Genomic DNA, 14,270 nt, shown 5'->3' with positions numbered 1-14,270 from the left:
TTATGTAACTTTGTTACATATCATTTTATGAACAAAAAGTTTCAGAAACATTTATTTCTGTTACCATCAGTAAATATCTTGTGTGCTGTAACTGAGATAGATGGTCACAGCAAACCAGCAAGACTGACAGATAGGACTGTCAGAGAATTATTTATGGTTCCCATTATTTCATTTTCTCAAATATCTTAAAAAGAGATCGCAAAGAGAAAAAGTAGAACAATATAAACCTTTCTATCTTGCCAAAATGATGAATAAGAGAACACATTATAATTATAAAAGTACCTTGTTTGGTCTTCCAATCAATGGATTGTTTCCACATCGTCTATTGATGATGTCTCGAATAAGATGCTTTTGGCCATTGTATGTTGTTAGAATACTGATTCTGTCAGCAGGGTAACCAAGTAAACACATGTACATAAAAAGTGCTACTACATATTCTGCCTCTCCAAGATTCTGTAATGCAAACATAATCAGATTGTGCATTTATTTGCTTTTGTTTCAATTTTATAGAGAAAATATCTCGCCTAGATAAGCACAATTTGTTCATTTTGTATACCGCAAGAAGTGAAGACTCAGTAACTTGGATAAGTGAATATCTTTCATAAAACTGAGGGATAATCTTATGCTACATTAACACTGATAGATGAAAACTTTCACATTTGCAATATATTTGCAATACATGGAACAACCATAAAATAAAATTTGCCAACTTAAAGGCTTAATATTCCTAAGACCACAACAATCACAATATAGATCAATAATATTCTGGCCAGGCATAGTAGCTCACATTTGTGATCCCAGCACTTTGGGAGGCCAAGGCAGACAGATCACTTGAGTCCAGGAGTTCGAGACCAGTCTAGACAACATGTACTAAAAATACAAAAATGAGCTGGGCGTGGTAGTCCATGCCTGTAGTCTCAGCTACTCAGGAGGCTGAGATGGGGGGATCACTTGAGTCCAGGAGGTGGAGGTTGCAGCGAGCTGCAATTACACCTCTGCAATCTAGCCTGGTGACAAAGTGAGACCTCATCTCAAAAAAAAAAAAAAAAAAAAAAAAAATCTATACAATGTGTTGCAACTATAGTTACATACAGACACAAAACTATAAAGGAATAGAGTAACGAAGAAGCCAATACGATACCCAGTTTAATAGCATATATACCTAACAATATTATAGTTGACTCAGTTTTTGCACAATTCTTTTCCTTTTGCACAACTGTCACTCAGAGAACAGAAACAAAGCATACAAAAAACAATTTTGCACAATGTTTCTTGTGTGCTTTGTTTCTGTTCTCTTAATGATGGTTGTCACTTCTACCAGATCACTTTAGGTGGGATGAGGATGTTACCTCAAATTGGTCAGTCTGGTTTACCATTAAATTAGAGACAAGGAAGGCACTTAAAACTAAGGCTTATTCAACTTAAAGGTGAAGAATAATACATAAAGCTGTTTGGTCCAGTTCAGTAGAGACTAAATCCAAAGTACTGGATGAAAGAAGAAAGTAAAATAAGAATAAAAGCACACACACACATAAAAAAAAAAAAAAAAAAAAAAAGGATGCTGCATTTTATGCAAAGGCAACAGAAAAATTACTGGAAGATTTATCAAAATATCATTTATATTATGGTTCTTTCTGACACACAGCCTGAGTTACTTACATCTTTCATTTAAGTTTTCTAGTTATTTAACATTGCCCAATTTGGTACTTTGCCCAAAGGTTAGACATGAAGCATTAACAATAAAACAACATGAACTGTATTGTGACCAAATATTTTAGAACTCACTCCAAATAAGTTGAGTCCCCTTCAAATTAGTGACTTTTATTCATTTATCTACCTAGTCTTTCCCTCTCAGACACGAATTCTTCAGATGTTAGCACTTAAATACACAGTATTCTTATTTTAGGGGATAATGTGTTTAACTCTTCAGAAATATATTTAATAGTGGCAAATCCAAAAATTAGCTGGGCGTGGTGGCGTGCACCTGTAGTCCCAGCTACTCGGGAGGCTGAGGCAGGAGAACTACTTGAACCCGGGAGACGGAGGTTGCAGTGAGCCAAGATTGTGCCACTGCACTCCAGCATGGTGACAGACTGAGACTCTTGTCTCAAAAAAAAAAAAAAATAGTGGCAAATCATCATCTGAAAATATATTTCTCAAAACACTAAAAACTCACCCAGAGTTAGGCTTAATGAATAAGAAAAATAGATAACCAATCTGGATAAAAATGTTTCAATCAATACTACAGAATAACTCAGGCAATGAAACTAACTCAAAGGAGAAATTCCAAAAACCATTATGTAATGAAAACATCAGTTGATTACTGATGTTTTCTAATATTTTTTTTTTTTTTTTCTGAGACGGAGTTTCGCTCTTGTTACCCAGGCTGGAGTGCAATGGCGCGATCTCGGCTCACCGCAACCTCCGCCTCCCGGGTTCAGGCAATTCTCCTGCCTCAGCCTCCTGAGTAGCTGGGATTACAGGCACGCGCCACCATGCCCAGCTAATTTTTTTTTGTATTTTTAGTAGAGACGGGGTTTCACCGTGTTGACCAGGATGGTCTCGATCTCTTGACCTCGTGATCCACCCGCCTCGGCCTCCCAAAGTGCTGGGATTACAGGCTTGAGCCACCGTGCCCAGCCGTTTTCTAATATTTTTAAAGTTATCATTTAAAGGTCACATCTGTTCTCAGGCAAAAAGTACACAAATATAGTAACTTGATTTAATATAACCAAATATTTGGAGGGAAAATAAGATCTGCATGAGTTATATGTATACATATACATTTAAGATGATGATATATGATGCTTGTTCATGAATAACTCATAATCTCTAATTTAGGTAACAACCGATATTGGATATTTTGCTGTAAAGAGAGAGAGAAAAAAAAGAAAAACAACTCCAAATGCTATCAACCAAATACCATATTTTGATGTATATACTGCCAGATTATTTTGTATGGATTATCTGCACATATTTCTATTTTAAAATAAAATGAGACACCGCCAGGTGCGGTGGCTCACACCTATAATTCCAGCACTTTGAGAGGCCGAAGCAGGTGGATCATGAGGTCAAAAGATCAAGACCATCCTGGCCAACATGGTGAAACCCTGCCTCTACTAAAAATAGAAAAATTAGCACAGCATGGTGGCTCAAGCCTGTAGTCCCAGCTACCTGGGAGGCTGAGGCAGGAGAATCACTTGAACCTGGGAGGCAGAGGTTGCGGTGAGCCAAGATCATGCCATTGCACTCCAGCCTGGCAACAGAGCAAGACTCCATCTCAAAAAAAATAAGTAAAATGAAATAAAAAATAAAATAATGTGAGATACTATAGATATACTTTGCAATTTATCTCCACATAATATAGCATGAACATTCTTTCTGTTAGTAAACACTTATAATGTTATCATTCTTAGTGGCTATCTAGTTTTTCTTTTATAGGGAATAGGTAATAGTGCAATTAATCCCTACTGACAGATATAGGTGTTTCTTATTTCTAAAATAATATGCAGTGATGAAAATTAAACATACAAGTCTGCAAACCGGCCCAATTATTTTTTAAGGATAAATTCCTAGAAGTAAGAACATTGCTTTTAATATACAGTGACAATTTATCCACCAAATTATTTTCCTGCTAGCATTGTATGAGAATAAAATTTCCCCAAACCTACCTTAACACTGAGCATTATTAAAGAGGTAAAAATGTGATTAATTTATACTTGTTATAAAATATAAATTGCATATTCACATTTTTCAATTAGTCTTGATTTTTTAAAAAAGTAATTGATGAGTTCTATATGAATATTCAGAATTCAACTTGTTTATTAAACATTGAAATAAATTTTAAACATTGAAAATAAATTTTTTCTCCCATCAGCATTTTTATGATTTCTGCTTTTGTAACAAGCTTAGGAAGACCTTTCTCACTCCAACACTATATATTCATCAATATTTTCTTCTAGCAGTTTCCTGTTTGTTTATAGTTTCTTTAGTCCATGTATTTTTAATCAATCTGAAATTGATTTTTCGTATGCTGTGTGTAAGGTGGCATTCCAACTTTCCTTTTCTCAATGGCCAAATGGTTAAGCATCATTGATTTATGCATATGTCAGCCAGCAAATGCAAAATAAATTTAAAAGCTTCATCTTTTTTCTTACCTGATAGAAGTAAGGATTAGGTTCAGATTCTCCTACTCCTTGAAAATCTTCAACATTAATAAGCTGGAAGTCATACAGTAAGCCAGCATTTGCTGTACTAAACTCTGGCAAGAGCTGCACATGGGGTAAGTTCCCCAGATTCTTGTATCGCCAGTTGTAGAGGTTGCACAAGCTTTCCAAAGACAAATCCCCCCACAAACAGAAAACATTAGCAGTATAAAATCTCGTTTAATATACATAAAGTTTGTCTGTTTCTGCGCTTCTTTTAAATTTTCATGTTAGCCATTTCTGTTCATCTTTTAAACAATAATGCTTTTCCAACCTTAGCTTCCCTACTTTAGGTAACCAAGGGTCAGAAGATTGAAGATACTACAAAAACGATAGTTTTATTACACTCTCTGAGGTAAATGCTATCTTTATTCCTCAAATTAAAAAATCAAGGGAGACTAAAAGTTGAGGACAATTGGGGGTAACTCTGAGACAGGGCTTGCATCTTTTATAAAGTAAGAATTGGTGTGTTCTCCTCTTATTCACTTTTTTCTTTAGATTTCAAAATTATATTAACTGCATATCTTTTGGGGACATGAAGAAAGGGGAAGGGACAATGAAAAGAAGCCTTTAGATTATAAGTTAATCTTAATGAATGAAATGAAGAAAATAAATTATTTGGCCCATTCATATCTCCTGCAGAAGTCGACAAAAGTCCTTTGGGATTTACGGATAGTCAAGTTCCTGGATAGCTGGGAATGCTAACAGCCTATTCAAAAGCTATTCACAAATGGTTGGATCATGGAACAAATGTCCTTAAGTAGAAATGATTTTTTTTCCATTTCCTTTACCTTGCTCTGGCTCTCCCTTGAGCATCAAGGTCCACAGTCGGAACTCCAACACGGACAAAGCGAGTGAAGAGAGACTGCTCCATGTTTGAGTACTTTTGGAAGGCCATGTTCTTAATAACTGGAGGTAACTGGTGATGATCACCAATCATAATCCATCGTTTCAGTCGGCTAAATCCATCCTGAGGATTCTAGAAATAAAAAATAAAGAAACGGCAAAATATTATCCTATAGTCCCCAATATATTACCCAAGAGACTGACTCTTCACCAAAAGGCTTCCTTATCTTACAAATTACCAATCTTTACCAGCTCCACAAAGAGGAGTCTGGCAAATTTATAGAACAATTTGTGAACCAACTATGGATATCATTGCTCTTGGGTGACAGTGGGTGAGGGAGAATGGAGGGATTTAGAAGGCAAGCATGGAATTACCCTATTTTAATAGGTAGGGTAATCCAAAGAGGTCTGGAAGGCTTAGGTCAGCATTAGGTAAAGAGTATACAGAAAAAAAGAGAAGCCCAAGAAGAGAAATGGAAAGACGAGAAATAAGCATGTTTCATGAGCAGCTGAGGACCAATTCTGAACCCACCAAAGCAGCTAAACACTACCTTCTTTAATTTTCTACACTACGACTTCAATTTCGTACTCTATATGTCTCCTTATTCCTTGAAACATATCCTGATAGAATACATTCCAAGTTCCAAGTAGTTTGACTTATAAAAACAACTTTTGGAACTCAATTTATCTGCATATTAGAGTGGTCTCTATCCTTAAGTTGGGAATTCCACATTTCGTTTTAAGGCTTCAATAGTAAAGAATATTGTACAGTAAAAAACATTCTTAAATAGTACCATTTAGCTCAAAAACTTAGGCATAAAGAAAAGCAATTCAGTCGGTGAATATCAAAAAATAATTCTACAAACAATTATAACAAAAGAAATTAAGAAACAGCTCCTCTCCCCAGCAAATTGTACAACAATATAATTTTGATTAAAATTACTGGATCTTTTCAAAACTACAGAAATAAACTATGAATTTTAAAATAGAACTTCTGGAAGCAAAATAACTATGAAATAGCCAGTGAATGGATCAAAAAAAGTTTACAGGCTTAAAATAGAACATCAAACATAATAAAGTTAAGGAAAATATTTAACTATGGCAATGAGCACACCCAAACTGTACAGCTTTCTGATGTTGTCGTCGGCATTCTTAGAACTTGATTTTCTTTGCCTCAGATCTTATATTTCTTAATATTTCTTACCTGTAGAAGAAGAGGGATAAAAGTTTCTATCTCTAGAATCTGAGCGGCTTCTTCCATTAAAATGTTGTCATACTGAGAAAGAAAGAGGAAAGCTTGTCATAAAGATAGCTTAAAAGCCAAACAACTACCATGACAAACATAAGCATCCAAAAGAACCCAAATAATTTCAGATAAAAACAACAACATACAAATTATTCAGACAGATAAAAATAACAACATACAAATTATTCAAACAGAAACTTCATGGTATTATTTATCATTATGCCTCTGCATTTCCAATTCAAGTATTTGATTGCAGGAAAGCCTCCTAAGTATGCAACTTTACATTGAAGAGATCGTGTATGTCATTTCTTGAATTGCAATGTCAATTTGGTTCTTTTTGATTTAGGTTTTCATTTCTACATCAGAAAGAATCAATTTATAATTACATATGAGGTCATTCCCTGTGGTACTCTTACTCTAGGTAGCATTTGGGGATAATTTTGTTTCCTTTATGAATCCTACTCATCACAACAATCCACTTCAGTCTCACTCCTGGGCATGCAATCCATCACCAGAGCATGTCAATTTCACTTTCAAAACTCTTGAGTCTATTGATTTTTCCTTACTTCTACCAGCATTACCCCTCTAAAAATCCAAGCCATCACTATGACTACTGCTAGCAAACACCTTACTAGTTCCTCCCCTTCCTAGCTTGACTCCTCTAAGGCATTTATACAACTTCTGGTTTCAAATCCTTCATACCACTGTTTTAGGGTAAAAAAAACCCTTAACACTGCCAGCAAGGAAGTATTACCAAGAACCTATATTCAATCTAGCCCCTGACTTCCTCTTGAACTTTATCTTTCTCCTTACTACTATGCTTCAACCACAATGACCTGTTTCAGTTTCTCTGAAATGCCAAAACCTTTCCTGCTGCAGCCCCTTTGCACATCCTGTTGTCTTCACTTTTAGTCTACTTGGTTGTTTCTCATCCTTAAAATATCAGCTTAAAACACACTTTATCTAGGCCTTCTCTGACCTCTCAATCTAAAACTAATCTCAAATACCATTCTTTCGTCTTCCAGACCTTCACAATTTATAATTCTCTCTGTATATTTATTTGTCTAATGTCTGTATCTTTTCCCTAGCCCAGTTCCCAGTCTTAGGTATTATACATCTGTTTAAAAAAAATGAAAAATCAAGTCTTTCTCAAACATGAGAAAATTTCATTCTTTCTTTGACAATTACTGTCTCTTCTATCTGTCCAATTCTCATTTAGATATACTCTCAACATGTTTTGTCTTTCCTCCTCACTTCTAATTCTGATCACTACCTTAGTATGATATCTTACTTCCTGTTTTGGTACAATATCTTCTTCTTGAATCTAAGTACACATTACAGCTCTGTTGTTTCTGTTTTTAAAGTTTTCTACCATTGTTTTATTTTCTACGGAGGTGGTAGATGGGGATAGCATATTTACTCTGAATGTTTGATTAACTCTCTATTTTAAAGTTATGGTTCAATTCTGAACTGTTACTGAAACTACCTGAAGGTGTAGGCATATGGATGGTCTCTTCTCTAGCTCTATAATAATATCAAATTTCCCTCTTATAATGATTAGGTCATTTTTATGGAAGCTGAAGAGAAGAGGGAATTCAAACAGTCACATTTTTTAACAAGTCCCTGTGTGGACTCTCAGGATAACGGATCCAATATGCAAAAAAGGGTAGGGGCAACTCAAAAAGAGACAGCTTAAAGGAGAGGTTCCTGAAAACCAATTCTGAAAATACAATACAATTTCACTTATAAAAATATATTTATATATTTTGCTTTTTAAAAGGGAAATTTTAATTCCAAAGCAAAATTACCAGCACTTTAGCTAGTTGTTCCATGTATTTATTAGCCAGATCATTCATTCATTCAACACTTACTAACCTCTACTAACATATTACATGTTGGGTTGGCATTTGATGCTACAGGTCAACCAGGCTAGGAGCTAGTCTTTGTGACCTTTCAAAGGATTTCTAAATTCTACAGCCACTGTTACTACAGTTCTATAGTTCTTTAGTTGATTCTAGCTGCTAGAATAAGGTCAGGGTGGTTTAAAAGTAAGGGCACAAGAGACTTTAAATTCTTGGAAAATCACGTTTTAATATTAGCTCTAGTAACTGATTACCTGTGACTCTAAGGTAATATCTCCCTTGAGTCACCCTTTCTCAACTATAAAATGGAGCTATCTCAGCTAGGCGCAGTGGCTCACAGCTGAAATCCCAGCACTCTGGGAGGCCAAGGGAGGTGGATCCCTTGAGCTCAGGAGTTTGAGACCAGCCTGGCCAACATGATGAAAACCCTTCTCTACTTAAAAAACAATTAAGTTGTTTGAGTGTGATGGCGTGTGCCTGTAATCCCAGCTACTCAGGAGGCTGAGGCTCTAGACTAGACTTGCTTGAACCCAAGAGGCAGAGGTTGCAGTGAGCCGAGATCATGCCACTGCACTCTAGCCTGAACAAAAAAATAAGAATCTGTCTCAAAAAAAAAAAAAAAAAAAAAAAAAGAGAGAGAGAGCTCATATAAAAATCTAGTTGCAAAGAGGAGAAATAAATCATTGTAAATACAGAACTTTGTACACTATAAACACAGAACTTGGTACATAGCTAACACTCAACAATTGCTGGTTATTATCAGCTTATGTTTTTGTTATCATTCTGATACATTTCCTTCTACAAATTCTACAATGCAAAATGGGTTTAAGATGATCGACATCGAATTTCCAATCCCTGAAAACGGGCAAATTAGAACTAATATTTATTTAACTTTGTGCTAGTGAAAAATTGGGTTTCAACAAAATACATATTGAAACAAGTGACAGACTTCTGTTAAAAGGTGATGAACTGACCACATAATGATGACCACTATCTCCAGAAACCCCCTAAAATAACACTTGACATTATATAGTGAAATTTTACCCAAAAGAGTCAAAGAAACCAGGAACTAACAGAAATTCTTGAGTTTACAGGATGGTAGATAAGAAAAGAAACACCTTGCTGAAAAGCCGAAACTTTCTTTGCTTCTAAGATAATAAAACTGGCTGAAACTGGTTGGAATCAATACAGCCAACTAGAGTTAGCGCAGAATGAGTGTGCTTACATCACTGCCCAAATTTCTACCATGTTTCATATTAACTCCTCTCAAACTTACACATGTGATCCAAGAAGTAGCATGAAAAGTGCATATGCTTGAAGACTTTCCAGAACCCTTTCCTTCCACCAATCACTTACTAATCCCAGAATCCACCCCCTTAAACCTTTTCTAATAAAATTACTGCCTTAAAACCAGCATGGGGACACAGATTTGAGCTTGACTATGTTCTTCTTGTGAGTCAACTTGCAATAAGATGCTTTTTTTTCCCTCAAAAACCTGGTATAAGAATATTGGCTTCTGGCCGGGCGCGGTGGCTCAAGCCTGTAATCCCAGCACTTTGGGAGGCCGAGGCGGGTGGATCACGAGGTCAAGAGATCGAGACCATCCTGGTCAACATGGTGAAACCCCGTCTCTACTAAAAAAAATACAAAACATTAGCTGGGCAAGGTGGCACGTGCCTGTAATCCCAGCTACTAAGGAGGCTGAGGCAGGAGAATTGCCTGAACCCAGGAGGCGGAGGTTGTGGTGAGCTGAGATCGCGCCATTGCACTCCAGCCTGGGTAACAAGAGCAAAACTCCGTCTCAAAAAAAAAAAAAAAAAAAAAAAAAAAAAGAATATTGGCTTCTAGTGCACCAGGCTGTGAGCCCCTTTTGCTCAGTAATAATAGGACTGGTTTAAAGAGGCAATTAGACTTCCCCACTTCAAGGAACCAAATGAATGTACCTCCTCTCTCACCCCCAATAGACAACAAAAGGTTTAGTATCTGCAGAGGATCTTGGAACTTGGAGAAAGCAGGCAGAGTTAAGAGGGTGGGATCAGAAATGAGCGCCATACAGAAAGTGGGAATTATGTCAAAGTCTGTGTATGTAACAGAATGTGGAGAAGTCTGGCTCTCTTTCTCCATTCATCTCCCACAACAATAGGATCCAGAAGAGTCCTCCTTCTCCCTTTGTTATCCCTAAGACATACTACTGAAATTTCAGAACTCTAGGGATAAAGTAAAGATTGTAGGGCTTCCTGACAGAACAAAAATGTGAAACAAAATACATTTAAAATTACAGCTTTGGGGTTCTGAACAGCTACACTGGAAGAAAGAGAAAATGGAACAATTCTTCAAAATCCTGAAGGAAAATTATTTCCAATCTAGAAATTTATATCTAGCCATAATCATTACATGTGAGAATAGACTAAAAACAGTTTTTGGACATGGAAAGTCTTAAAAATATTACCTCCTATAAATCCTTTCACACAAAAGATACTGGAGGATGTATTCTACTAAAAGACAAAAGGACAGAAAGACACAGAATGCCCAAAACACAGAATCTGACATATAAGAAAGGCAAAGGCTTAGAATGGATGCAATGTGAACTGAAATAGGTCAGGAGTATCTAGGAGAGATGTCTCAAAAAACACGTATGTGATGTGTCTAAATGTACTAAGAAAATATTTTAAAACTAAGCAGAGTTTTGGGTTGAACTGGTAGTAAAACAGAAAACTAAACAAACAAGACAAAAATCATTAATTCCAGAAAGAAAAAAAAAAATGTGCATGAATGGAAAACAAATCATGGTATATTACCCTGCTTGGATGTGAAAGTGTTCATGTAAATAGTGATGTAAACACCCAAAAGTGAGCAAACCAAAGTTATGATGTGACCATATTGGAAGAATTAAGGGAGGAAAGGTGTATGCACACATGCATGAATGTGTATCTATTTGTCCTTCAGGACAGCACAGAATCAAAAGATGATGCCTGAAATGGAAATTTAACATTCTTGACTGACATAATGAAAAGGACAAAACAAATCCTAAAGAGCTGAAGGACTAGATAAATGGGAAGGATGAGCAGAGTGGTCATCTTAACTTTTTGTTAAGTGGACCTACAAGGTTTTTAAAACTCTTAAGTGTGATAAAAATAAAACTTCAAAATCAAAAATATAGAAAACCTATTAACACTCATGCCAACTACCCTTAGATGTATACCATAATTTAAATACAGAAAATGACTACTGAAAAGTTGATAAGTATTTTTAGAACACATGTAAAATCTGCATGAAACCATAAAATGTTAATTATCATTACATTATTTCCCTTGTTATTAAGCTATGATTTAATATCAAATTCAAAGTATATTTTATACATCAGCCCCAAGAACAAAATATTTAGGTGAAAAATTCTCACTAATAGTTTGCAAAAGCGTAAGTTCACACCACTAGGGTATGTTCACACTACCTTTTAATAAATTGTCTTATTTGTCCTATCTTGCAGCTGAGGAACCTTGCATCCAAGATAACAACAATTTTATCACCTTGAATTTATTTAGCGCCTATCTTTCAGTGAGCTCATAACATTTTAAAATTGTCAGTTAATCAACAGATGAATTACGAATTTTTAATTCAAACCCATATACAGAACTATGTTTTAAACAACAGATAAACCAATTGAAGGAAGCTTAAATAACTGTATTAAAATCTAAGTTCAGATCAGTATCATTAGCAAAGTTACAAAAAATTTGCCAATTTAAATTTACTGCTCAATCATTACATTCGATTTCAAATGACTTACAGGCTAACAGGCTATCACATCCTCTCCCATCTTTATCATATGATGAAACCATTTTAGTATCAGTTAATTTTTGTATTTTTAGTATTTTTTGTATTCACCATGCTGGCCAGGCTGGTCTAGAACTCCTGACCTCAAGTGATCTGCTCACCTTGGCCTCCCAAAGTGCTGGGATTACAGAGTGAGCCACCATGCCCAGCTGAAACCCATTTTGAAATGTTCTTTTTATAGCTGTTATTTCTGATTGGAGATTTTTTATTATGACTGTTTTTTTAATTAGGTGAATTTTAGGTGTTTTTCATAACTTTTATTTAGGGATTTTTAAATAAGTGATACTCAGTAAAAATCCTTAACAAGTATGAGAATTTGGTCAGACAACCATATGGTTATAATGTTACCTAATGGACATATTACTGATAACTAGATTTTTAAAAAGTAGATTCAGAGTTCACTAATCACGTAAACATGGGATATTATCACCTACTTTTAAAAGAGATATTTTAAGGTAATTATAAATGCAAAGTTCAATAAGAAGTGAGTCAACCTCCAAGAGAAACAAATGGCCTAGGTAATATTCAAAACAAAACAAAACAAAAACAAAAAACAGAACTACCAAAATAAGTCTTTACCTTGAAACCTAACTTGACCAAGTCATGTCGTTTTAAGGCAGCATGAGTACAGGTCATAGCAATAATTTTGGCTTCTTTCACTAAAAGGTATTTAGATCTGTCCAGTCCACTTCGAAGCAATTCAGAGGCTCTGAATTCCTATGGAAATGAGGAGCAATGAGGAGCAATGAAAGATAATTTTAGGAAAACAGAGTTTATGCACATAACCATACAATTGAATCAGACTTAGTTCCTTAGAAATTAAATATATTATAAACTAAGCCTAATGAATTATAATTCTGTTCATTATTATTTGGGTACTAATTGAGTTCATATAATAGCTGACACAAAAGTTATAATTCAAACTGTTTTGTACGTAAGGTAAAATATTTACAATATAAACAAGAATACTGAATAAAATTCAATTATCACTGTACCTGTATTATTCAACGTCCCTCCAGGAAAATAGAAACAATTTCAAGTATTCATATCAAAGGAAATTTAAGCAAGCAACTGGTTATAAAAGTGATGGAGCAATTACAAAGGTAAAGTAACACAGAGATTAGAGACAGCAGCAGTCACCATCATCCCTAGGTTAGAAAGAATAAAGGTAGGAAGTGATATTATCAGAGCCTTGGGACTGTAGTCACACAAAAAAGCTGGAACCACAAGTTTTTCCAGCAGAAACTGGAGTCATGGAAGAGATGAGGCCCAAGGCAGAGGGAAGTGATGAAAAAATACCTTGGCACTCTCTCATTGGCTATACTAAACAAGAAGTCAGCTGACATTGGAAGCTGGGAAATTAAACCTGCAAGGATAAGCCAGAACATCAACCATGGCAAAGGATCCCCAACAGAGCAGAAAAGGGCACGGACAATAGCGGGATATGAGGGGCAAACAAGGCAAAGCAGCATTGCCAGTGTCAAGTTTTATAAAATCTGAGCCTTACCAATACTTTTTTTAAAACTTAAAGTTTCTGTTTTGTTTTCTAATAATTAAAATATTACAAACATAGGTGAGGTATGCTGTATAACCTTTTGCCTACTCCCTCCCAAGGCAGTATTATGATGAATTGAGTACATTTTTATACTTTTACTTTGTGTTTATGTAACCATAAACATAATACTTTACATTTATTATTCTGTACCTACCATCCAACCACCTAACCATATACTTTTCAGTATTTACTGAACGTATACTACATGTCTGACACTGTTCTAGGAAGTGGGTACATAATCTCATCTAAAAGAACAAAGACAAACGACAACGTCCCTGACATTTCTACCTGCAGTGATCCTAAATGTTCCTGCTGAGGAATCTGAGTCTGAATGTGATCCCTTTATAGACCACTGTAGTTTTTCAATGATGTTTGCTATATATTTTTGCAATGATGATTCTGCAATGAGGTGGCAGAAACTAGAAGACATCTCCAGGGGAAGCTGGGTTCCAGACATAGTCTCTACTCCCACTGTGTAGCTATGACTCTTATTTCACTTTAATAATCAGAATCAGTCATCCTGGCTACCACAGCAACCCCAATATTTTACTGATTAAGAGGCATAAAGGACTTAGAATGGCCACACGGCAGTCTCAAATTCCAGTTCAAAGTACCATTATTGAATTTCTGATGGAAGCATTCCTTCCTTAAAAATACTAAGACCTTTACATCAGGCAAGCCAGAATAAGGATCCAATTTATATCTTACTTAAATTTAACAATCTA

At 35.5% G+C, this 14,270-nt stretch overlaps 1 protein-coding gene across 2 annotated transcripts in view; it reads right to left on the bottom strand.

Annotated features, from left to right (window-relative positions):
• The window catches only part of AQR (aquarius intron-binding spliceosomal factor), a 112,575-nt gene that overhangs the window by 15,707 nt on the left and 82,598 nt on the right, over positions 1-14,270 (bottom strand). For both annotated transcript variants that reach the window (XM_032261234.1, XM_032261235.1), the window contains 5 exons: positions 12,570-12,707; positions 6,256-6,327; positions 4,997-5,184; positions 4,158-4,329; positions 283-453 (listed from right to left, as the gene is read on the bottom strand). In XM_032261234.1, the coding sequence (XP_032117125.1) occupies positions 283-453; positions 4,158-4,329; positions 4,997-5,184; positions 6,256-6,327; positions 12,570-12,707 (741 nt within the window). The remainder of the gene's footprint in view (positions 1-282; positions 454-4,157; positions 4,330-4,996; positions 5,185-6,255; positions 6,328-12,569; positions 12,708-14,270) is intronic.

This window comes from Sapajus apella, unplaced genomic scaffold, assembly GCF_009761245.1.
Source record: "Sapajus apella isolate SASKATOON/1434 unplaced genomic scaffold, GSC_monkey_1.0 scaffold122, whole genome shotgun sequence".
Taxonomy (NCBI): Eukaryota; Metazoa; Chordata; class Mammalia; order Primates; family Cebidae; genus Sapajus; species Sapajus apella.
The sequence above is the reverse complement of the archived record's forward strand: the minus strand, read 5'-3'. Positions and strand labels throughout refer to the sequence as shown.